This window comes from Thalassophryne amazonica, unplaced genomic scaffold, assembly GCF_902500255.1.
Source record: "Thalassophryne amazonica unplaced genomic scaffold, fThaAma1.1, whole genome shotgun sequence".
In the NCBI taxonomy this organism is placed as follows: domain Eukaryota; kingdom Metazoa; phylum Chordata; class Actinopteri; order Batrachoidiformes; family Batrachoididae; genus Thalassophryne; species Thalassophryne amazonica.
In genome coordinates, this window is record NW_022986337.1 from 72520 (window position 1) to 100000 (window position 27481).

A 27481-nucleotide genomic window follows, 5' to 3' on the forward strand; every position below is an offset into this window, starting at 1 on the left:
TGTTAAGGCTCAAACCTTCAAAATTTAGTGCATAACTTTAAAAGTAAAACATATGTGTAATATTTTTCACTTTATAAAAATGACAGAATTGACGTGAATTTGATAAACTGTCGCTTTTGATGACTCCTGCCACATGTCTGGGAAACTGCATGTTAAATGTAAATTACTTTTTTGTGGAAGGAGGTGTGGGCTGATGAAGCAAAGAGACGGGATGAGAAGCAAGAGAGAGAGAGTGAAAATGAAGCAGATCAAAAGCAAGAGGAGTCAGTGAATGAAAACCAATGGTGAAAGTATAATGTGACCACAGACCAACAAAAGGAAATGTGAGCAAAATAAAGGGCAAACTAGGAAACAGAGTGACAGACCTGAAAATACCACAAGAACAATAAAAGACTATAAACAAGACTAAAACCAAATCTGAATATGACAGAAGTATAAATCTAATCACAAACACAGGAAATAAGATGGAACAGATTATAATACAAACTAGAACAGAACATAGCTGAAATAGAACTAATAACATCACAGAAAATAAGAAACCAAACTATGGAATGACCAGAAAATAAAGAAAGAACAGAAACAAAACCAGAACCTATAGCAAAACAGATAATGGAATGACTTGAACAAATGATCATAGGAGACAATACCAAAAACAAAAAGAATACAACAATATAATAAAATGCCAAAGATACATAATAAACAGAACCAGAGATAACAATACAAAATGATCATAAAAGGGCAACCAAGAGGATCAAATAAGGGGAGGCAGACGACAGGGTACGAACCATAACCTCGCCCCGAGCCAGGACCCACCCTGACAACATGTACGTTTTCGGGGTTTACAAACATTTTTGACCGTTTGGCTTTATTAACTATGTCAGCAAAAAGATGTTGGCGGACTAGAAGTTAGCGGAACTAAGTTTAGCGGAGGCTAATTGGTCCGCTGAATAGTTTTGAAGTTGCTGAAAAGCTAATCCGCTAACAAAAAAATTAGCTTTGCTAATTAGTGGTTAGCAGTTTAGTGGAACTGTGCCCACCGCTGGAAAAGAGCAAAACATCTTTTATTCACATCATCTGCAAACATATCAGATGCAAAAGTCAAAGACAGACAAAAGCCACAAACAGAGACAAAACATTACAGGCATAAAAAGCCATCACCAGAGACAAAAGCAAAAGATAAAGTCAAACGTCAGACAGTCACAGACAGAATGAAAAGCCACCGACAGAGACAAAAGTCACAGACAGACAACAGCCACTGACAGAGACAAAAGTCACAGACAGACAACAGCCACCGACAGAGACAAAAGTCACAGACACAGACAAAACTCACCAACAAAACCAAAAGTCACAGACACAGACAAAACTCACCAACAAAACCAAAAGTCACAGAGACAAAAGTCACAGACACAGACAAAACTCACCAACAAAACCAAAAGTCACAGACAGAGACAAAAGTCACAGACACAGACAAAACTCACCAACAAAACCAAAAGTCACAGACAGAGACAAAAGTCACAGACACAGACAAAACTCACCAACAAAACCAAAAGTCACAGAGACAAAACATTACAGGCATAAAAAGCCATCACCAGAGACAAAAGCAAAAGATAAAGTCAAACGTCAGACAGTCACAGACAGAATGAAAAGCCACCGACAGAGACAAACGTCACATACAGACAACAGCCACTGACAGAGACAAAAGTCACAGACAGACAACAGCCACCGACAGAGACAAAAGTCACAGACAGACAAAACTCACCAACAAAACCAAAAGTCACAGACAGAGACAAAAGTCACAGACAAAACTCACCAACAAAACCAAAAGTCACAGAGACAAAAGTCAGACAGAGACAAAAGTCACAGACACAGACAAAACTCACCAACAAAACTAAAAGTCACCGACGGAGGCTGCAGTTACAGTTGAAGTGACTGAACGAGCGCAGGCACACACACACACACACACACACACACACACACACACACACACACACACACACACACACACACACACACACACACACACACACACAGGTGTGTTTGACAGCCTGACGGCAAAACACAAAAAGTGGTTGAGGTGCAAACTGCATTCAGGAAATGTGTGTTTTAATCTGAATCCATATTCATGCATAAAAGTATCCACATTACAGGAAGAGTAAATGTATTGACATTTTACATAGAAGAACCCTCAGAAAATAAATAAAGAGACAACTGTCCAAGAGAACAAGTCACTATACTTAACGTGTGTGTGAATCAACTGGCATCAACAAATCAGGAAAAAAACGATATTTGATTTATAGAGAGTTGTCATGTGACGTATTGGTCACGTGATTTTGTGTCCCACGGCCATTCTGGATTCCGACACGGTGGCCGCTGTGATACGTTACGTGCATATGGCGAACAATTGCAGAAGCTTCGACAATGGTCAACTTTTGTGTTGTTGTCGGTTGTTCAAACAGAGGTGATAACAATGAGGCAGGTCGCTGATTTTACAGGCTACCAGCAGTTATTGTGAACCAAGCAGCGGAGTGTTACCAGCTTTTGGGGGAGGTGATGGTCTAGTGGTTAAGGTGTTGGGCTTGAGACCAGAAGAACCTCGGTTCAAATCCCAGCTTGACTGGAAAATCAGTAAGGGCCCTTGGGCAAGGTCTTTAATCCCCTAGTTCAGGGGTGGCCAAGTTCGGTCCTCAAGAGCCACCTTAGTTGTCTCCCTGTTCCAACACACCTGAATCCAATGAAAGACTCGTTAGCAGGCTTTTAATGAGCCTTTCATTGGAGCAGGGAGACAACCAAGAGTATCAGGAAGGTGGCTCTTGAAGACCGAACTTGGCCACCCCTGCCCTAGTTGCTCCTGGTGTGTAGTGAGCACCTTGTGTGGCAGCACCGACATCGGGGTGAATGTGAGGCATTATTGTAAAGTGCTTTGAGCGTCTGATGCAAGCTGCCGGCCTCCTGCAGAGCATCACAGCGGAGCTCTGAAAGCGGAGGTCAGTCTGAGAGATTTCTCTCACCAGGCGCTGGAAGGGCAGCTTGTGGATCAGCAGCTCGGTGGATTTCTGGTAGTGATGGATCTCTCTCAGCGCCACGGTGCCCGTAACGGTGAGGCTTCTTCACAGCGCTGGTAGCCGGAGCGCTCTTCCGGGAAGATTTGGTAGCCAGCTGTTTCCTCTGAGCTTTTCTTCGGGTGGATTTACAGCTGGTCTGCTTGGTTCTGGATATATTAATTTTTTACGCTGTGAAACTACCAGCCACTTCGTTACATCGTCATTAAATTCACTATCTGGTACAACATACGGATCCAGTGAACCAACTGTTACACATCGATCACCATAAACAGCTTTATCTTGAGGGTTTAAAGCCTCGTAATAAGCTTTCATTCTCTGTCTTCTTTCACACACCAGCTGCGTAGTATATCCACGATGGAGACGGGAGCAAATCGATCACATGATTGAAAACCCTCTATACCATTGTGTAAAGCTGGAATGTTCCATTCAACTTCACCTTGTTGAATGGAACATTCCAGCTTTCACCAAATTAAATATTTGTTCCATTGAAAGAATGTAAAATCATTCATTTTTTGTTTTGTTTTATAGAACAGCTAAAATACTGCAGATGCTTGTCATTTGTTATTATATTAATTTACAAGCAACAGCAAAGGGACTTACATTTTGGTGCGTCACTGCTGATTAACAGTCCAACACGAACTTTAAAGGGCTCATACTAAAATACGAAATGGGTGAAATGGGGACTGATGATCATGAAATGGGGGTAAAACATAACAAAATGGAGCAGAGTGAACCAGACTGACTCCAAATAATTACTTTTATTGAATTGTTTAGCTTTTGTTCTTTGTGAGATGCGCTCAGTCCATGTAGTACGGGCAGTGCGCCATCTGACGTTTGAGAGATGAAACTTCAATCAATGGGTCAGTCGGCTCCATTTGTATAAAACAAAATATTTATCGTGGCATTTATCCATGTGTCATGTGACAATAATTAACCTATCACAACCATATGGAAGGCAACGGATCTGGACATTAATGTGAAAGAGCTGTGCTGCCCCCGGTGTTCTGTTGTGATTCTTACTGTCAGAGTCGCGACAGTTTCTCGTCACAGGCTCTGCTCTTGTGTAATATTAATATCATGATTCATGTAGGATCTCAAGTGTCACGAGCGATAAGTTTTTAGGGACACGTGATTAAATCGTATGACCCTTTGGTTCTGGTTGGCTCAAATCAACTCAGGGAGCGTGCGGCATGACCACACCACAGAACCCGAACAGCGACCCGGGCAGCTGATCCAAGCCTGTCAGATACTGAGGAGGCCTGACCACCCACTTCATTTATAAACCCAACTTTCCTGTTGGTCTATAGAACTCACAGCCGCCTCTCCTGCTTCCCCTACAACACGTCACACACCTACGGGTACCTCTAAGGCTCACAAACCTCGTACAATGCATCCCTTTAGTTGCAATTTTAAGTTAACGTGTGAGAGTCTGTTCACTTTGACTTAACCTGTGAAAACATGACTTATTAAACATAAACACTTTACCACCACAAAATGTACCCAAACACAACTAGAGTCTAATTCAGAGAGTAACAACATGATGAGCCGGGGAAAAAAACAGTCATGGTGCCATCTCGGGACTAAAATAGCTTTTGCTGTTAATATGTCTGCATGAAAATCCATCTACTTTATTTATTTATTCACTGAAAATGCCAGGATGTTGTGTATTTGGAGGAACAAATAACCACAACAAGGGCTTCAAGATGTACATATTCCCTTCAGATCCGAACAGAAGAAAAATTTGTGAAAATAAAGTCAGCCGTGTGGGGTGGAAGCGCCTTCATAATCAAAGTTTTGAGAGGTGAATTTATTGTTCAGTCCCATGTACAGTAAAACACAACTAAACTGTCATTGAATAAACCAGATATTCACAGTCACCAGACAAAAATGTCCCAAAGTTTTTGTAGTTTTCCATGTAATAAACACTGTATATAACAGATTTTGTACAATGGATTTGCGTTCACATCGGATCAAATGTCCTGTCCAGTTGCAATGTATTTCTATTAAACCCCGTGCATGTGGGACCGGAGTCATTTCCGTGATTAAAAAAACCATCCGTTTATTTTTTTCACACCGTGTTCAGACTCGGACCCGCAGCCTGACGTGCACCTGTTAAATCAGACACAGCAAAAGGTTGTGATTTGACACTTTTCTGCTTTCACTCTCATATTTTAATAGTTTTCTCAGTGTGCACGCTGATTACAAACGGATCAGCAAAGCCCCCAACTATACAACATGGAGTCTGAAAAAAGTAAAAGCTTGTTGAGGGTGTTCACCCCAAAATGTTAATCAGCTGCAAATAGCAAATTATCCACATACTGTTAATTGGAAAACGTGAATATTGAAAAAAAAATCTCCCAAAATGTGAACGAGAGTCTCACAAAACATGAGTAGCATTCATGATATATATGTTTTTTTTTTTTCTTTCAGTTTAAGTAGTTTCTGGATTTCAGTTTACGGATTAATTACTGCAGGAAACATCGATCGCAAATCCGATCACCACAAAAATGATCCTCCTCAGGCTGTATAGTACCTGAGGAGGTGATCCAAGCAGCTCTCGCTTTTGATGCGACACACCCGGCCCCGCTGGGCGTGTCCCGCTCCGGGGTCAGGGTCAGGTGAGAAGTTTGACTGGGACGGTCCACCTGTGAAATGGGAACATAAAGCATCAAACTCAGAGCGGAGAGAAACCTCCCCCTCTGGAAAACGGCTCAATAATCTTAAAAGAAATGTTGCTGAAAAACAGTTATATTATTTTATCCGATGTGAACAGTTTTTTTTGTTTGTTTTTTTTTTTTTTTTGCTGCACTGTGGAAGTACAGTCTTTTTTTTTGTCAGATAATTCCCGATTTGCAGCTGATTCACGTTGTGGACGTTAACAAGGGTCAAATGAATCCATAATAAAGTAGAATCCAGTGACAGAGAACTTTAAAACTGTGATGCATGACACGCAGTTACAGAAGCATAAATCAGGCTTTAAATGAATTAAATACATCATTGTAAATTTATGCAAATTTGATAGCTTAATTATTTTTACATTTATTTTGACAGCACCTGTACCTAGATATGTTGCCGAATGTGGTTGAAAAATGTTGAAAACATAAAAGGTTCATTCAGTAGTTCAGCACAGTTGGAACCAAAAAGGCGCCGTGTTCCGAGATGATGCCGCCGTCTCAATTAAGGGACTCTAATAAATACCAAGTTGAATATAAATCTAATCTAGTACTTTGAGTGTCTGGAAAGTAATGAATAAAAAATAAATTAACATGTGAAAAAATAAAACAATCCTGTATAGTTGTGTGTGAGTACACATGACTCAGTAACACACAGCACAGCCTGCATTTACTGCAGGAATGATCATTCATTGATAAATTCTTAGTTAGCCTTTTAATGCAGAGTACATTTCCTATAATATATAAGTCTACTGCATTAGTTCTTACATTTGTAAAGTCATTTGCCTGTAAAAATAAGAAACCCCAAATTATGAGACAATTTTATATTTATTGCATTCAGTGTATTTATAGCTATAGTTGAGTAGTATTTTCTGTATTTTACATTGGAAGCATACAGTAGTGTTCAGAATAATAGTAGTGCTGTGTGACTAAAAAGATTAATCCAGGTTTGGAGTATATTTCTTATTGTTACATGGGAAATAAGGTACCAGTAGATTCAGTAGATTCTCACAAATCCAACAAGACCAAGCATTCATGATATGCACACTCTTAAGGCTATGAAATTGGGCTATTAGTAAAAAAAAAAAAAAAATAGAAAAGGGGGTGTTCACAATAATAGTAGCATCTGCTGTTGACGCTACAAACTCAAAACTATTATGTTTAAACTGCTTTTTTAGCAATCCTGTGAATCACTAAACTAGTATTTAGTTGTATAACCACAGTTTTTCATGATTTCTTCACATCTGTGAGGCATTAATTTTGTTCGTTTGGAACCAAGATTTTGCTGGTTTACTAGTGTGCTTGGGGTCATTGTCTTGTTGAAACACCCATTTCAAGGGCATGTCCTCTTCAGCATAAGGCAACATGACCTCTTCAAGTATTTTGACATATCCAAACTGATCCATGATACCTGGTATGCGATATATAGGCCCAACACCATAGTAGGAGAAACATGCCCATATCATGATGCTTGCACCACCATGCTTCACTGTCTTCACTGTGAATTGTGGCTTGAATTCAGAGTTTGGGGGTCGTCTCACAAACTGTCTGTGGCCCTTGGACCCAAAAAAGAACAATTTTATCAGTCCACAAAATATTCCTCCATCTCTTTAGGCCAGTTGATGTGTTCTTTGGCAAATTGTAACCTCTTCTGCACGTCTTTTATTTAACAGAGGGACTTTGCGGGGGATTCTTGCAAATAAATTAGCTTCACACAGGCGTCTTCTAACTGTCACAGCACTTACAGGTAACTCAAGACTGTCTTTGATCATCCTGGAGCTGATCAGTGGGTGAGCCTTTGCCATTCTGGTTATTCTTCTATCCATTTTGATGGTTGTTTTCCATTTTCTTCCACACGTCTCTGGTTTTTTTGGTCCATTTTAAAGCATTGGAGATCATTGTAGATGAACAGCCTATAATTTTTTGCACCTGCGTATAAGTTTTCCCCTCTCCAATCAACTTTTTAAATCAAACGATGCTGTTCTTCTGAACAATGTCTTGAACGTCCCATTTTCCTCAGGCTTTCAAAGAGAAAAGCATGTTCAACAGGTGCTGGCTTCATCCTTAAATAGGGGACACCTGATTCACACCTGTTTGTTCCACAAAATTGACGAACTCACTGACTGAATGCCACACTACTATTATTGTGAACACCCCCTTTTCTACTTTTTTTTTTTTACTAACAGCCCAATTTCATAGCCTTAAGAGTGTGCATATCATGAATGCTTGGTCTTGTTGGATTTGTGAGAATCTACTGGTACCTTGTTTCCCATGTAACAATAAGAAATATACTCAAAACCTGGATTCATCTTTTTAGTCACATAGCACTACTATTATTCTGAACACTACTGTAAATATATTTTGCCTGTCGAGTTAAGATGCCTCCAGGTTACATTTATCTTTATTTAGTGAGTCTGCATTTATTAAGTCATTTCTTTGTGTCCTGTCAAGGTGAGTTCTACTGTGCTGTAACACCTCACTGAGCTACCAAATGTACTTACTGTTTTAACAAAATGCAGTTTTTTAAAGTGTACACTGTAAGTTGACAATCTGTATAGTGGGACAATAGTGATTTTTTGTTTTTTTTTGGGGGGGGGGGGGGGGTATGATTATCTTGGCCACAGTAATTTGGATTAACAAACACTGTGTACAAGTTTTAAAATGCCTTAAAATTTTGGAATCACAACAGTACACTGAAGTGAAGTAGTTTTGATGTAATCCTCCCAAGCCTATATAAAGTGAAGTCTTGATCCAGAGTCCGACTCACCTCCAAAATTTAATGGAGTTTTTCATGGCCTAATATGCAGCTGTGGTAAAAATTTCATCAAAATCCGTGCAGTAGTTTTGACGTAATTCTACTAACACAGACAAATAAACGCAGATGATTTTATTACGTCCTTGGTGGACGTAATAATAAATTATCCCTCAATAAAGTCCAAAGGGCATAGAGGTGTAAATAAATGAGAATTATTGTGATGAACGATCCTTGCAATAATAATAATAATAAAAAAGCTCCAGGTTAAGAATACTTGTGTTTCTATAGCGAGTACATTTTACACATTACATGTTTGGATAAGTTTGAAAGGTGTTTGAAAGGTGTTAGGGAGCTCTGGTCGACTCAGCCGATCCTCATCTCGGCCGGCTGTTGTCTCTTCCCAGACACCTGGATCAATCGTGCAGATCTTATCACATTTGGAGACATCCTGTAACCGAGGGCTGGTCTGGTGCCAGACGCCAATACAAAAGACCTTCAGAGACCCCAACATCGTCCATACGACCGGCGTGACCACGGTCTGCTGAGACATCTGCATCAGGACTACAGATATACTGGGACACGTGAAAGGACATCTTTGACATTCAGTCCTTCCATGAAATTACCAGGATTCTTCTGACGTAACACCTGAGGAAGGACTCCCAACTTCAACATTTGTAGCAGCTCAGTCACTGACACACACACATATTTTGTGACAAACTGCCTTCGGCTGCTCTGCTTTCAGTTGATTTGGCACAAGTTTTACACCAGATCCAAGGCCAGTTTTACCTGGAGAAACACCAACAGTCCCTGAGGTCCCTCATGCAAGTACTAACCAGGACCCACTTTTAGCTTCTTTGATCTGAGGGGATCAGGCTCCTCCAAGCCTGTGGTTTTTTTCAAAATCAAGATGGTGCCCAAAATGACCATTATTTTTTATGCAGCTTTGTTTTGGGAAAGATTAAAAAAACAACAAAAAATACTAATTAAGTATCTAAATGTAAGTATCGAAGAATGACAAACACTTTACAGTGACTATCGCGAGGTTTTGAGTTTTGGAAATGTTGGACACTAAGATGGCTTTTAGACACCATCTTGGACTTTGACATATAACACACTGGTAAAATACAGTCGGCCATATGAACATAAACACAGGGACCAGAGTGTGACCCTTTGACTCCTTAGAATAGATCGAGGTTAGCCCTTTTTGAACTTGTCCAAAGACGGATGGACAGACGCACACAATACCTGATGGCCCTATTTTGGCCTCGGGTAAAAAGCCACATGGAGGATTTTTTCATAAGTCATTTTAAATGTTTTTTTCTGGGGTGATCCTGAATGTTTTAGTTTGTTCAGCAAATTTCTATTATTTGGCCACTTTTGAGACTGTGCCGTCAACTTTCATGGCGCCACCCAACAAGTTTCAGTCAAATGGCTCCAACATCCTTCAAATCCAGTTACAAGCACCAACATGTGACTGTGTATACCTTTTGGTAGATATTTTAGAAAAGTAATGTTAGCCATTTGAATTTTCAATAGTGGGCCAAGTAGGGGTCAGTTGAAGAATTGCACAGGGGTAAAAAAAAAAAAGTTTCAACCATATTGAAAGCTATACCACATTATGTGTCTGATCTCAAAGATTCTACAAAGGTATAGTTTGGACTTTCTATGACTGAATGTTCTGGAGTTATGATGTAAAAACTGCAGGAATTGTGACAAAGGTCAATTTCAGTTTGTACAGGGGTCAAAAGTTAAAGTCCAATTATTGCAAAATGTGATGCAAATTATTGGTTGAGTTAAATGGGTTTTAAAAAGTAACAGTTTGCATCATGTGTCATGCTTAGCTGTCATGTTAGAGGGTAACGTGTCAAATGTTATAGAATCCAGTGGATGTTGACCTTGTTTGACCTTTACCTTGCAGGTGAAACATTCAAAACTATTCCATTTGTTAATCCTATTAGTTCAACCAATAATTTGCACCACGTTGTACCAAAACTGGAGCAACTTTACTTTTTGACCCCTGTAAAAACTGAAAGTGACCTTTGTCGCCATTCTTGCTGTTTTTACCCCAGAACATTCAGTCACAGATCATCCAAACTATACCTTATTATAATCTTTGTGATCAGACAATGTGGTATAGCTTTCAGAAACTGTTCTGTAAGAGAGAAGGACAGTATGGATTGAGGGGATGTGGTAACTTTAAAATTATGTAAGAACTACTCTGAAAAGTTGGTGTGTGTCGGTATGTGGAGTTAAATTATGGAATCATTTGAATAACCACATTAAATTGTGTGGAAACATTTATAAGTTCAAAAAGAAATATAAAGAAATTATGTTAGCACAGTACACAAACAAGTAAAAATGTTAATAGAGTTAGTAAGAAGTGCAGACGATTGCATAGACATTGAACAGTACTTGGTGTATGACATTATGTCAGTAATGATCAGGGTGCAAGACTATTTGTAATTGCTTAGAAGGTAAAAATGTGTTAAACTTTAAATGAATTGAAAATAATGGAATGCCATTGATGCAATTGTTAGTACCTAACTATATTCTAATGTACACTCAACAAAAATATAAATGCAACACTTTTGGTTTTGCTCCCATTTTGTATGAGATGAACTCAAAGATCTAAAACTTTTTCCACATACACAATATCACCATTTCCCTCAAATATTGTTCACAAACCAGTCTAAATCTGTGATAGTGAGCACTTCTCCTTTGCTGAGATAATCCATCCCACCTCACAGGTGTGCCATATCAAGATGCTGATTAGACACCATGATTAGTGCACAGGTGTGCCTTAGACTGTCCACAATAAAAGGCCACTCTGAAAGGTGCAGTTTTGTTTTATTGGGGGGGATACCAGTCAGTATCTGGTGTGACCACCATTTGCCTCATGCAGTGCAACACATCTCCTTCGCATAGAGTTGATCAGGTTGTCAATTGTGGCCTGTGGAATGTTGGTCCACTCCTCTTCAATGGCTGTGCGAAGTTGCTGGATATTGGCAGGAACTGGTACACGCTGTCGTATACGCCGGTCCAGAGCATCCCAAACATGTTCAATGGGTGAGTATGCCGGCCATGCAAGAACTGGGACATTTTCATCTTCCAAGAATTGTGTACAGATCCGTGCATCATGGGGCCGTGCATTATCCTGCTGCAACATGAGGTGATGTTCTTGGATGTATGGCACAACAATGGGCCTCAGGATCTCGTCACGGTATCTCTGTGCATTCAAAATGCCATCAATAAAATGCACCTGTGTTCTTCGTCCATAACAGACGCCTGCCCATACCATAACCCCACCGCCACCATGGGCCACTCGATCCACAACACTGACATCAGAAAACCGCTCACCCACACGATGCCACAAACGCTGTCTGCCATCTGCCCTGAACAGTGTGAACCAGGATTCATCTGTGAAGAGAATACCTCTCCAACGTGCCAAACGCCAGCGAATGTGAGCATTTGCCCACTCAAGTCGGTTATGACGACGAACTGGAGTCAGGTCGAGACCCCGATGAGGACGACGAGCATGCAGATGAGCTTCCCTGAGACGGTTTCTGACAGTTTGTGCAGAAATTCTTTGGTTATGCAAACCCACTGTTTCAGCAGCTGTCCGAGTGGCTGGTCTCAGACGATCTTGGAGGTGAACATGCTGGATGTGGAGGTCCTGGGCTGGTGTGGTTACACGTGGTCTGCGGTTGTGAGGCTGCTTGGATGTACTGCCAAATTCTCTGAAACGCCTTTGGAGACGGCTTATGGTAGAGAAATGAACATTCAATACACGAGCAACAGCTCTGGTTGACATTCCCGCTGTCAGCATGCCAATTGCACGCTCCCTCAAATCTTGCGACATCTGTGGCATTGTGCTGTGTGATAAAACTGCACCTTTCAGAGTGGCCTTTGATTGTGGACAGTCTAAGGCACACCTGTGCACTAATCATGGTGTCTAATCAGCATCTTGATATGGCACACCTGTGAGGTGGGATGGATTATCTCAGCAAAGGAGAAGTGCTCACTATCACAGATTTAGACTGGTTTGTGAACAATATTTGAGGGAAATGGTGATATTGTGTATGTGGAAAAAGTTTTAGATCTTTGAGTTCATCTCATACAAAATGGGAGCAAAACCAAAAGTGTTGCATTTATATTTTTGTTGAGTGTAGATATAAAATGTAAATGTAAAATGTAAATATGAAATTGTTCTATTCTGTTTAGTTATGTTATTTTCTGATTTCTATCTTATTTGAGTGTATTTAACTGTGGATGGTAACGGGTGTACGGTGTACGGAGTGGGCGTTTACAAGCTTTTGCTTCAGCCCATGCCCTTTCGGCTGCACCTAATTTGAGTTATTGTTGTATTTTTCTTTTGTTTGTTTTTTATGTATGTTAGTAAGAGTTTATGTTGGTATTTTGTTTTGTTTATGTGCATGCTGAATAAATTCATTCATTCATTCAATATGACTGGAGCATTTTTAAATTCTGACCTCTGTGCAATTCTTCAATTGCTCCTTACTTGGGCCGCTACTGAAAAATCAAATGGCTAATGTTATTTTTCTAAAATATGTTACAAAAGGTATACAATCAAATTTTTTTTTTTTTTTTATTTATACAGTTTTCAAGAACAATAAGAACAGACAGAAAACACTCACACACCCATTAGAAGAAAGAAGAAAAAAAAAGGAAGGGGGGGGGCAACAGTGGGATTACATTATGGTCGGAAGCATGCGGTTTTATACATGAGTCTTATAGGTTAACCATTTCTTCCACCTTTGATTAAAAATTGGTACTTGCAGCCTTGAATGGTGAGTAATTCTTTCCATCTCATAAATTTCTTCCATAATCTCTTTCCATTGCGTCAATGTTAAAGTGATGTTTCTCAGCCAGTTCTTTGTGATGGTTTTCTTGCTTGCAATCAGCATCACTTTGTAAAGGTAAATATCTTCTGCCAGTAAAACCTTCTCAGGGGTTAAACCAAGTACATACTCTGAAAGTCATTAGGAATCTTGTAGCCAAGTATATCCTCCATTTCTTTAGCTATGGATTCCCAAAAAGGTCTGACAATAGGACATGTCCAAAATATATGAGAATGACTGGCACTCACACTACCACAAAGTCTCCAGCACTGTTGAGGACATTTGAGCTGCTTACTTTTGATGTGTGGTGAGATAAAATATCTTATGTTTTTCCAGCCGAATTCTCTCCATTGTCTAGAGGTGGTTGTAGTATGCTGGAAAAGGCAGATAGAATGCCAATCATCCTCTGACAAATTGAGTTGTAATTCAGATTCCCACTTTTTTTATATATATATTGAGTCAGTCCCATTGGAGTTTTGCAAACATTTGTACAATTTGGAAACAATTTTGAAGGCAATGTTCTATATGCACCAGTTATCATCTCAATTAGTTCACTGCTTTCTTGTGAAAGATGAGGCCTAATTTCGGAGTTATAAAAATGTCTTAATTGAAAGTATCAATCAATCAATCAATCAATTTTTTTTTTTTATATAGCGCCAAATCACAACAAACAGTTGCCCCAAGGCGCTTTATATTGTAAGGCAAGGCCATACAATAATTATGTAAAACCCCAACGGTCAAAACGACCCCCTGTGAGCAAGCACTTGGCTACAGTGGGAAGGAAAAACTCCCTTTTAACAGGAAGAAACCTCCAGCAGAACCAGGCTCAGGGAGGGGCAGTCTTCTGCTGGGACTGGTTGGGGCTGAGGGAGAGAACCAGGAAAAAGACATGCTGTGGAGGGGAGCAGAGATCGATCACTAATGATTAAATGCAGAGTGGTGCATACAGAGCAAAAAGAGAAAGGAACAGTGCATCATGGGAACCCCCCAGCAGTCTACGTCTATAGCAGCATAACTAAGGGATGGTTCAGGGTCACCTGATCCAGCCCTAACTATAAGCTTTAGCAAAAAGGAAAGTTTTAAGCCTAATCTTAAAAGTAGAGAGGGTGTCTGTCTCCCTGATCTGAATTGGGAGCTGGTTCCACAGGAGAGGAGCCTGAAAGCTGAAGGCTCTGCCTCCCATTCTACTCTTACAAACCCTAGGAACTACAAGTAAGCCTGCAGTCTGAGAGCGAAGCGCTCTATTGGGGTGATATGGTACTACGAGGTCCCTAAGATAAGATGGGACCTGATTATTCAAAACCTTATAAGTAAGAAGAAGAATTTTAAATTCTATTCTAGAATTAACAGGAAGCCAATGAAGAGAGGCCAATATGGGTGAGATATGCTCTCTCCTTCTAGTCCCTGTTAGTACTCTAGCTGCAGCATTTTGAATTAACTGAAGGCTTTTCAGGGAACTTTTAGGACAACCTGATAATAATGAATTACAATAGTCCAGCCTAGAGGAAATAAATGCATGAATTAGTTTTTCAGCATCACTCTGAGACAAGACCTTTCTAATTTTAGAGATATTGCGTAAATGCAAAAAAGCAGTCCTACATATTTGTTTAATATGCGCTTTGAATGACATATCCTGATCAAAAATGACTCCAAGATTTCTCACAGTATTACTAGAGGTCAGGGTAATGCCATCCAGAGTAAGGATCTGGTTAGACACCATGTTTCTAAGATTTGTGGGGCCAAGTACAATAACTTCAGTTTTATCTGAGTTTAAAAGCAGGAAATTAGAGGTCATCCATGTCTTTATGTCTGTAAGACAATCCTGCAGTTTAGCTAATTGGTGTGTGTCCTCTGGCTTCATGGATAGATAAAGCTGGGTATCATCTGCGTAACAATGAAAATTTAAGCAATGCTGTCTAATAATACTGCCTAAGGGAAGCATGTATAAAGTGAATAAAATTGGTCCTAGCACAGAACCTTGTGGAACTCCATAATTAACCTTAATCTGTGAAGAAGATTCCCCATTTACATGAACAAATTGTAATCTATTAGACAAATATGATTCAAACCACCGCAGCGCAGTGCCTTTAATACCTATGGCATGCTCTAATCTCTGTAATAAAATTTTATGGTCAACAGTATCAAAAGCAGCACTGAGGTCTAACAGAACAAGCACAGAGATGAGTCCACTGTCCGAGGCCATAAGAAGATCATTTGTAACCTTCACTAATGCTGTTTCTGTACTATGATGAATTTTAAAACCTGACTGAAACTCTTCAAATAGACCATTCCTCTGCAGATGATCAGTTAGCTGTTAAGTATCTAAACAGGTCAGTGTCATCTAGGGCAAATTCCCTTTTTAATTGGGCAAAAGGTTTAAAAACTCTTCCTTTGGTTAGTGTGGTCATGGCTGTGATTCCTCTGTCAATCCACCTTTTAAATGTACAATCAAGTTGGCCACTTCTGAAGTTGGGAGAAAGAAGGCCATGTCAATAATTTACAGTCGCCTTCTAATTTGAATTTGTTTATTGTGTCCCACCAAATCTTAATAGAGAATTCAATTATTTGATTCTTTTCTTTGGGCTGTGGGCTGACTTTGTCACCCAGTCTTGAATGAGGTTTGCATGTGTCATAATTAGTTTCAATGCTTTTCCATTTAGAATAGTATTCTGGAGAACACCAAAAAACAATATATCTTAATTGGGCTGCTAAAAAATATTCTTTAAAATTTGGAAGGGTGAGTCCTCCTTTGTTTTTACCCAGTTGGAGTGTTTTATACCTCACCCTAGGTTTTGCTCCCTTCCAAATAAAACTGCTCACTTGTTTGTCCCATTTTACAAATTGTGTATCTGGTATTTGGATTGGTGAAGAGATGAAAAGATATAATAGACGGGGCAAAACATTCATTTTAATTACCTCAATTCTGGAACTAAAGTCCAAAATTAAGTTTGTCTATTTTATCAGGTTTCTGTATATTACCTCATTTATTTTATCATAGTTAGCCTCAAATAATGTTTTGTTTTCTCTGGTCAGATAAATCCCTAAGTATTTGATTTGTTCTGAGTCCCAATTAAGTTTATATTTTTGTCTGATATGTTCAACTGGTCTGTAATTGATACAGAGAACCTGAGTCTTAGCAATATTTAATTTATAACCTGATTTTCTTCCATAATCTTTTAAGGTTTTTATCAGATTGAGAAATGTTTGATCAGGGCTTTGGAGGTATACTATTATGTCGTCCGCAAAGACTTAGTGTTTGCTCTTCTTTGGATACCGTTACTCCTTTCAGTTGGGTTGTTTGTTGTATGTGTTGGGCTAAGGGCTCAATAAACAAGGCAAAGAGAGCAGGGCTTAAACAACAACCCTGTCTAGTGCCTCTAAAAAGCTCAAATCTCTCTGTCAAGTCACCATTTATTTTAATTCTTGCCATTGGTTTATAATATAGGGCTTGTATGCACTTAATGATATTGTTACAGAATCCAAATCTTTTCAAGACTGCAAATAAGAATCTCCAACATACTCTATCAAACGCTTTTTCAGCATCAAGGCTTACTAAGGCTAATGGTATATTTTGTTTCTTGGCCTTGTGAATTATGTGCAGGGTACGTCGAATGTTGTCTTGTGTTTGCCTTCCTTTTATAAATCCTGTCTGGTCTTCGTCTATTATGTCAGGAAGGAAAGTCTCTATTCTTCTTGCTATTATGGAGGTGAATAATTTATAGTCTACATTTAATATGGAAATTGGGCGATATGACTCTCAGTATTCTTTATTTTTCCCTTCTTTTAGTATAACTGATATGACTGGTATACACAGTCAAATTTTGGTGCTTGTATCCAGATTTGAACAATTCTTTCTTTGATTCTCTGCTGTACTACTGTATTACCACCAGCCAAAGATTCTCTTAAACCAATTACATTTCTGGAAAAATAAATTCTTGAAGACACACAAAAAGTGAAAATACTCAGAAAATTATTTATTTTAAAAAAGAAAAAGTAATGAAAGTTGAAGATTTGAACACAGTTGTCTCACAGGCCGCCGCTGTCTCACCGCAATCACAGCTGTCCGTGGTTGAGTAGGCGGAGCCTATTGGGACCCAAGGTCACTTTCCCTGTGAGCGATGGTGTAGTACTGGAATTGCTCGTGCATGCTCAAGGCACGCCACTGTGGACAGAAGACAACACGCCATCAGTCACCACACACACACACACACACACACACACACACACACACACACACACACCTGTAGAGCGGCTGGTGCACGGCGCTCAGCCTCTGGCACACTCACAGTGCAGGATGACATCAGCTCGGCCCGTCTTCACTGTCAGACATGAAAGTGGCCGCTGATGAGTCTGGCTGATCAGGGACCCGTGAAGAGTCGTGTTCCACATTAGCAGAAGACTCAAGTGTTTGTGATTAAAAAACCAGACACAACTGCTGGCAGACAGCACGAGTTTGATTTGACCCCAGAGGACCTGTGGAACGTCAACCATGTGGGACTGGGTGATGATTTTTCAGACGGTTCGTCACAGACTGAAATCCTGTGATACTGTCCACTATGAACACACAGTAAACCTCAGCGGTGTGTAATCATGCCTGGACCAAGCTGGAAGAATTGGACAGCTAACAGGAGCGCACACACCGGGGTGTGTGTGTGTGTGTTCACAGGGTGTTTCATGCCTTACTGTCCTTTCACATTAACCGTTCTTGTGGGTTTAAATCTTCAGTTTCACTTATTACAGATGGAATGTTTCCATGTTTGCGTACGATAAAGCTGAATGTGCTTCAGTTTGTTTTGTGTGTGTGCAAACATTCAAAATGTTCTTTAGAAGAGATTCTGCACAGTGGGACGTGTGTTTCAGTGAAGACCTCGGCGGCACGAGGACACGCTGACCTTCGCTCCCAGGATTTTGTTGACATCTGCGACGTTTGTTTTGTTGAATTCCGCCCTGATACTCTCTCTCTGCTCCCTCACAAACACCCCGTAGGCGTTGAGCGGCCTCTTGGAGGGCTGCTTCGCCTCGTCTGGCTCCTGGTGTCTGCTCGAGGTGCCGACTCTGAGAAAAACAACACACGTCACTGCGACACAAACAGTGGCTCAAACAAGATGGAAATGAGATATATTTCATTCTGCTCACGTCGGATTAGCGGTTAGCACTGTTGGCTCGCAGCTGGAAGGTCCTGGGATGGCTTCTTGCCCAGTCCTGTCAGGGTGGAGGCTGCCTGGTCTCCCTGTGTTGGTGAAGGTCCCCTGTAGGTGTTTTGGCTTCCTCCCTCTTCTGAAGACATACAGGTCAGAGTGAACTGCTGACTCTAGATTCACCGTGTGTGTGTGTGTGTGTGTGTGTGTGGTCCTGTGACAGACTGGCATCCTGTCCAGGGTGAACTCCGCCTCTCTTTGACTGCTGGCACAGGCTCCAGTGAGCAGGTGTACAGTTATGTTCAAAAGTTTAAAAATGAATAAACCTCAAAATCTTGATGATGGCTTTTATTCTCTCTCTCACACACACACACACACACACACACACACACACACACACACACACACACACACACACACACACACATAAAACAGCTGTTAAAGTGACAAACATATACAATGGATTGACGTTAATGTTTGTTATACTAAATTTATATATACTTATGCTTCAAACTGTACTGTAATATGGTTTTAAGGCCAGACAAGAGATGCGTGTGTGTTTTCTGACATCTCTTTGATCATAATTCACTGAAAATGAGAACAAGGTCTTAATCAATTTTACCTGGTTAAATAAAAAAGGTCAAATAAATTATTACAATTACTAGGCAGGCGAGTATCCTCACATCATATTTTCCAACTCCAAGTCATGTGACTCTGAATGCTGAGTGGATTTAAACGATCTCAGGGCAGGTACATTTGTATCTTGGGGAGGGTGTGGCCTAAAGTGCATATTCAAGTTGTGCATAATTATTAGGCAGCCGCTTTACCTCAGATGTGCACAAACACACCTTTTCTAAAATTATTTAAACAAACTATCACATCCTGCTTGAGTTATGCAGAAACGCTCTATTAACCCCCCTCTGGGGCCGACGCCATCGCATACGATGGCTAAGACCAAGCTTTACTAAATTATAAATAACTATGATATGAGATAGAAACTTACTTTTTTTTTGCTGAAAAGTTAACTCCGCGGACTTTCGAGCCAGCCATCGGCCATCTTTGTACTCCTCATAGAAGCCGTGTGATGACGTGCACAATGTGAGTGTCCAGGTGGGATTGGTTCACCGTCACATGGTTTTCCAAAATCCAATTGTAGGGCAGATTTACCTCACGTGAAAAGCCAAAGATCGTTTTCAGGAGTGATGTGTTACTAGTTGGCCTGTTTGAATAGCCCCCTGGGTGCTCCAATGAGTACATACTATTAGTACATACTCAGTGCGTCCTGCACCATTACGCACAGCGATCAGTGAAAGCAGGAGCACATGGAGAGCCTGTGATGACAATCTCACATGCTCAAACAAAGAGTGTGTAACTATCAGGATTGCTCCACTAGTTTGCTGGATAACTCTGTTGTTTTCTCTGTGTAAAGCACTGTTTACCATATCAATGGACAACAAAACGCACAGACCATTTTGTACATATTGTTTAAAATGTGCATTTGTGTTTATTGTTCCAACCTTTTTGTTGTTCAGTCTTTCACACAAGACCTCAAATTACCTTTATAAAGTGTTAAAACAGTTGTTTATTATAGTTTGCTGTGTGTTTAGAATAAATGTGTGTGGAAAATGATTTATCGCTTTATTTTTTCCTTGCCTGTTTTTGACTGTAAACCTTTATTACACTTATAAAACACAATAAAAACATATATATTCTGAAAGCACAGGTTGTCCTGAAAAAAGAGACATAAAACTTGATTGTGGGATGGAGGGAGAGCTGTTAACAGCAATAATAAAACATTTATGCCAGGCGAGTGAACTGTCCAAAAAATGCCCTCGGACCCCAGAGGGTCAGTAACCATGTTTTTAAACGGCTCATCAATTAAACGTGAGGCAGAAACACTCAATGGGAACATGAACTTTATTATAAATAACCTCAAATATAACAAAACATTGGAATTGTTGCTGTGTCACATCATTCATTCATTCATCTATCTATCCATTTTGGCCCCACCTAGATGGCACAGCAGCCTACATCACTGAAAACCGGCCACAGAGAGTGAAAGAGAGCGGCGGGGACACTTACCTTGAACCGGAATAATTCTGAGGAAGCGCTGAAGAGGAAGGTGCGGCTACTTGGTCGTTATTCAAATACACAGTATCTCCACAGCTACAAAACACACACACACACAACCATTAGGACATCTTCATATCGGACCTGCCTGACTCATGCTGATGTTTGTATGTGAGCTTACAGCCAGCCGACATGCGTTAAGGTGGCGACTGTGTTCGGTGCCGTGTTGAAGTCGCAGGCGGTCTCTGAAGTCTGAGAACCGGCGCCATCCTTCACAGCAATCGCAGAATATTTATTAGAATCTGTCTGAATCACTAAGGCCTCAGGACCATAGGACACCTCTGGCTTCAGGCCTGACACCTGGGGGCACTGCACTGCTGGAGCACTGCTCGTCTGCTGCAGGGACACACAAGGCTGAAGTCAGACATCATCCACCCACCTGGAGCAGTGCATTAATATTAAATAAATAAAAAAAACACTTGGTAAGCAGACTGTTAGAATCAGTGCATCAATGTGTTGGTTTTGGCCAATAAATAAACGACGGCACTCGGCATGCTCGCCTTCAGCGCTCTGATGGCCCTAAAACTAGCAAACTTTTTCCTGTACGTTTAGATTATTTTTCATTTTCTCATTTCATGTTCTGTATTGTAACGATACAGAATAGTTTATGATATGACGCCACACCGTCAGTGCGGTTTTATTTGCATTTATTCCTGTTGAGTTGATTTGCAGACGTGGTCACGAGTCCCTGTGGTCACCGAGTCCTGACTGATTTCAACTGTACATATGTCTGGAAAAGTCCAACATGTTGTCGAAGTCAGTGACCTCACAAAGCGCGTGCGCCTCACAAAGCTGTGTGCATTTCATAACAAATATCTGCAATAAGATGCCTTGTTGTGTGGTTAATAATCACAGCAGGTCATCTAAGTGTGTGCTGCAGATTCCTGTCAAGTGAGGGGAGCCACAAGGTGAGAGTGCCCCCCCCCTCTGCTGCCCACACACACACACACACACACTGCAGATTCCTGTCAAGTGAGGGGAGCCGCAAGGTGAGAGTGCCCCCCTCTGCTGCCCACACACACACACACACACACACACACACACGGAGCAGATGACACTGAGGATTTATCATCTTGACAGTGCACTTTGTCTCTCAGACAGTCCTGCACTCATCTGCAGCTCATTTTAAACTTAATTACATATTCATTATACATAATAACATGAATCAGAGCTTTCATAAGCTGGAGGTTAATGTCTGTAACAATGTCCATTCTGTTACAGAATCCTGCCTTTTCATCACCAAAACTTAAAATTTCATGACTTCAGTCAAGAACACTTTCATCTATTTAGTAAAAGTCTTCTCGCCGTGATGCTGGTCGCCCAAACCACCTCTGAACTCTCTTAACGAAAGACACCAACCAATGTTTACTGGAAATAAGACGCAAACGCTAACAATGGAAACAACAGGAAGTAGATAATACTGCATGAATACACATCGTAAGAGGATTAGTAGTGAGGTGGCAGAGCAGCGAGCACAGAGCTTCATTCAGTCAGAAGTCTGGACTGTTCCAAACTGAGTGATGCTTGAAGGTGATAAAGTGGAGTTTATGATCTTCTGAAACTTCCAGCAGACTGTTGATGATTCACAAGGTGCATCTAATCAATATTTAATCCATAATCCAAATATCCAGACTCTAAATTGACTGCAGGTGTGTGTGTGTGTGTGTGGCTCTGCAGTGGACTCCTGGCGTCCTGTCCAGGGTGTACCCCACCTCTCACCCTGCGACTACTGGGAACCAGACATACAGGACCCGTGATTAGGATAAACGGACTGAGCAGCTAACTTCAACCTTGGTCTGGTGTATCACTCATCACAGTGACAAAGTGAAAAACCTTGGTGTGACCTTTGACCTACACATTAGAGAACTCACTAGGACTGCTTTCTCCCACCTCTGTAAGACAGCGAGGATTCGTCCCGTCCCGTTTGTGGCTGAGGCAGACGCTCTGACTCATGCCTTTGTCTGGATAACTATAATGTCTGTCTGACCACAGTCCAACATTAGAGGTCTGGTTCCAAATGCTGCTGCTCGATTTCTGACTAGGAGCAGGAAGTTCAACCTTGTTACTCCAACTGTGGCCTCTCTACACTGGCTTTTAAGGTTACTAACATATGAAATCCTCCATAGACGAGCGTCTCCCCATCCGCCTGATCTAATCAGACCTTATGTACTGACCAGTAGAGAAATATTTTTGAGCCTACTGGTCAGGACCAGTAGCACCAACTTTGTGACTGGTCCTCCTGGTCCAAGGTCGTGGCCCCGGTATTTGGAAGCTTAGAGCCTGCGTCAGCGAGCCTCAGCGTAGCATTAATCATCACATCATGCACGTCTTCAATCAATATGTATTTTTAAAGCACAACAGAAGGTTTTCATTTCATACTGAATGTATGTAAAGTTATAAACATTTTCTTACCTGATCCTCTGCTTTCATGTGAATGTACTGTGCACCTCATACATCTCTTTTCTGTCATTCTGGGTTTGTGCACATCTTATGCAGCCCAAACAGCCTTTACTCTTGTTATTTGATCCACTTCTCTGTTCTTGCTCTGTAAACTCTGCAATATCTCTGATTTCTTTGGGCAACAATTATATTTATTGCTTCTCAGACTAGTACAATAACAATTTTATGATTGTTGCTGCAAAAAAACAGCATGTTTGCTAGCTGGCAAGTATGTTTTGGCCAAAAACGGCCGACGTTTACCGAGCAGGGCCTGGAGCTTGCAGCTTGTTGTCGGTGAGAACCACACAGTCAGTCGGTCCATCTCACTCACACACAGTACACATGTTTATCACACTACTAGTGTGCAGTACACCGACTGTATTCAACGTGGAAGATTTTTTTTTATTTTAAACAGGACCTAATATTCAAATAGCTTCATTCATGAAGTCAGTGGTGTGACTGAGTGGCACAGCGCAGGTCACTGTAATCTGACAACAGCAGCTCAGTTATTTAAGGTGCACGTTTGAAAAACTTGTCGAACACTTTTAATCACTAGACTGACAAGATTTTTTTAACTAGACTTCAGTCTAGCAGGGAAAAAAAAATCATCTACACATAGGTCAGAAGTTACTGATCTGTGTCCTCAGACCAGTGGACTTCTCTACGCCTATGCATTCTCAGGAGGCAGGATTAAACCCCTTTCACACTGGGGCTGCTCCCGGTTGCTCCCAGTTACACCGTGCGTCATTATGATGACGCTGTGTGGAAGCAACTCAGTGCCAAGACGATGCAGCTCGGCGCCACAGCAGCGCGAGGGGCGCAAAGGAGGAAGCAAGTCAGGTGCCGAAAAATTAAACCTGTTTAATTTTTTTGGCGTCCTGTGCTTGATGCAGAACGGAAGTGGTTCCAGTCCAAGTCAGGGCAAAGAGGTGTTACTTGGCATGACTCGGAAGCCACACCTTCGAAAGACCACGCTACCTGACGCCAATTTATGACTTCTGCTGTGTTCTTTTTGTAAGAGTAGAATGGGAGGCAGAGCCTTCAGCTTTCAGGCTCCTCTCCTGTGGAACCAGCTCCCAATTCAGATCAGGGAGACAGACACCCTCTCTACTTTTAAGATTAGGCTTAAAACTTTCCTTTTTGCTAAAGCTTATAGTTAGGGCTGGATCAGGTGACCCTGAACCATCCCTTAGTTATGCTGCTATAGACTTAGACTGCTGGGGGGTTCCCATGATGCACTGAGTGTTTCTTTCTCTTTTTGCTCTGTATGCACCACTCTGCATTTAATCATTAGTGATTGATCTCTGCTCCCCTCCACAGCATGTCTTTTTCCTGGTTCTCTCCCTCAGCCCCAACCAGTCCCAGCAGAAGACTGCCCCTCCCTGAGCCTGGTTCTGCTGGAGGTTTCTTGGTGGAGGTTTCTTGCTGGAGTTTTTCCTTCCCACTGTCGCCAAGTGCTTGCTCACAGGGGGTCGTTTTGACCATTGGGGCTTTTTACGTAATTATTGTATGGCTTTGCCTTACAATATAAAGCGCCTTGGGGCAACTGTTTGTTGTGATTTGGCGCTATATAAATAAAATTGATTGATTGATTCCATTGTTCCCGAAGTATAAATCACGCAGGATTGTTTTTATACCGTGTACTTAATCCATAAAAGACCAGCTCCTCACAGACTCATTGCCCGAGACACATGTGAACAATTGTCTGCAGGCAGTTATTTCCTTTCTCTCCTCAAACTCTCTCATCACAGTTAAAAATAAAAGGACATAAGCCCTGCTCACAGACCGATTGCCAGAGACAGGACATGTCAACATCAAGTAGAACTCCAGACATCTCCACATTTGCTCAAGTACGGTTCATTCGCACGTACGCGCATCTCGCGGTCAAAGGAGGAAAGATAAACTATAACAGAACTCAGAGCGCAGACCTGCAGCTTAGCACAAGAACAAATAGAAGAGAAGTCAGAGTGCACAGTCTGTCTACAGCCAAACTGTGCACTCTGACTTCTCTGTGCAGAGAACCTGCAGGCTGCGTTCTCACCTCCTCTCTGCCCCCTGCTGCGCTCACCTGACGCAGAAATTCATGCATCATCATGACACCACAGCAAGCAACTGGGAGCAGCCCCGGTGTGAAAGGGGCTTTACTGTGTGTTCCAAAGGTTAAAAAGAAGTCAGCAGGCCACAGAGGTTCATCTTACTGAGCACCTCTTCTGTGGAACAATCAGCCTGCTGACATAAAACAAATCCAGATTAAAAGACTCATCTGATCTCTTTCATGTGAACAATATTTTAGTGTTTTACTGATTTATTGAGGAACAGGAGGATTACAATGGCCTATGGACTTTCTGCACAATATGAACTTTTTTCTGTTCTTGTTTTGCATGTTTGAAAATTCTTTGTTGTATGTTCTTCATCTGATGTTGGTTATTGTTAGTTTGGTCAAAGCAGCTGTTCACCTTTGAGTCTGGTTTCTTCCTCAAACGACTGAGGGAATTATTCCTGACCACTGTCACCTACATGCTTCCTCGGGGGATTAGTAAAGTTAGCCTCCACCCTGGTGAAGCGCCTTCAGGCGACTCGTGCTGTGATTTGTCACTATGTAAAATAACCTGAATTGGGAAGCAGTTGGTGGCAAAGTAGCGTGTTTGTCGTTATCATTTTAAAAGGTGTGTTTTAGTTTTTTATTTTCATATAATTAACAGTATTTGTTGTGAGTAACACACACCATCCTCCGGTGTTTACAGGCTCCCCCAGTACTGACTTGGTCACACATCCGGTCACTCCGTTTGTGAGGTCTGATGAAATGGTCGAGCTGGGTGGATTGTTTAGTAGCAGACAGATTAATTAGATGAAACAGAACCAGACAAAAACGCACATCTTCACAATTGACTCAATCAAAGAGAAAATGTGGTTTGATCACCTTCTTTGCAGTTTTTGCTGGTAAAAACCTGTTTTGGCCAGTTTTAGACATATTTTGGGTTTAAACCACCTAGTGTCTATAAAGTTCTGCCAAGCCTGACCTCTGCACGAGTATATCAATGGGTCAGTTAGCCGTTTCCATGGTAATTTTCACATGTCAAAGGTCAGACTTCAGACCACTGTGTGTGACTTTATCTGTTCAACCGTCTAAATTATCTGTACTCAGTGGGTGGGGCCTAAACCAGAAGTGGGCAAGGTTTAACTGGGAGGGCAGGGCTTAAATCAGTACCTTATTTTAAGTCTGCAATTGATATGGATTGACCATAAGTTTCTATATTTATTGTTTATTTGAAAACTATTTACAGAACAGCCTCAAAATTGAGATTCAAAACAATGATTTTGATCACAAAAGTAAGAGAACTATTTACAGAACAAGTTTTTTATGAACTCAGAACATGAATATTCTTAAGTGTATGAATGAATAACAGAACAGTCTCAGAATTGAGATTCAATGTAATAGGAAATTATGAACTACCAAGTATGCATGAACAAGAGTTGTCATACTCAACACAACTTTCTTTTTTAATCATCAAACTGATTTTTTTTTTCAATTATTTATTTTTACGAGGTTCTTGGCATTTTGATTAAGGTGTGTGTGTGTGTGTGTGTGTGTGAGACTGAGTGAGAAAGGTTGTTCTAAGACTGTTTATTTTTTCATGATCTGTGTGAACTTGGTGATTCATGCAAACATCCAGTGATAGCAAACAGGGAAATAATATGTCAGCCTTGTTCATTGTATTCTTCTCAAAAGCACCGTGTTCAGTACAAGCAAAGTTTTCCAACTGACTTTATATCACCAGCCAAACTAACAGCAAACAAACGGTTAAAAAAAAAAAAAAAAAAAAAGACCAGATGAGAGGCAGTTACCAAAGTGACACGAGCTGTTTTCAGCTCTGTCTTGTCAAATGCACCACCTATGATATGAAACAAGTTCATCAAGTAACTTTAAATATCACACAAACCGAAATAGAGGTGAGCTGAAGAAAACCTGAAGAGTACTGAGACAGAGAGATAGAGAGAGAGAGAGAGACATATCAGTCCCTGTCTGTGTGTGTGCCAGAGTGAGGTCTGGGCGCAGAGACGTGTCTGTGTAGGGAAGGGCGGGCACTGTGTGTGACTGGCCAATCACAGAGCGTGAAGACAGTTAGTTACCCAATGAGGGTTTTCCTTCAGCATAAGCACGGATATTGACGAGTTTTACTCGTATCATGCCTGTACTCGTCAAAAATGCTTTACCCATACCCTAGCCATAATGCAACTTTTACTCAGTATTTTGAGAAAAATCTGGATGAAATAAGATTGTTTTTTAAACCGCACATGCCGTTTTAAATACAGCATGTGTTGCTAAGAGTGCTAACACCATCAACATACAACAATAAATAAGACGAGTGTTTCACTCAGTGTTAACATTGTAAAAGGGACATGTCAGAATGATCCGTTAAAACAT

General features: G+C 40.9%; 1 protein-coding gene across 1 annotated transcript; it reads right to left on the minus strand.

The window, feature by feature from the left end:
- Window positions 1-17301: 17301 nt before the first annotated feature.
- On the minus strand, window positions 17302-20970 carry LOC117506089 (lymphoid enhancer-binding factor 1-like; the record flags this gene model as incomplete). Its single annotated transcript, XM_034165605.1, has 5 exons — window positions 17302-17510; window positions 18241-18403; window positions 18485-18625; window positions 20569-20652; window positions 20738-20970. Coding segments are annotated over 5 exons (699 nt in total), but the record flags the coding sequence as incomplete, so codon positions are not given.
- Window positions 20971-27481: the final 6511 nt, after the last annotated feature.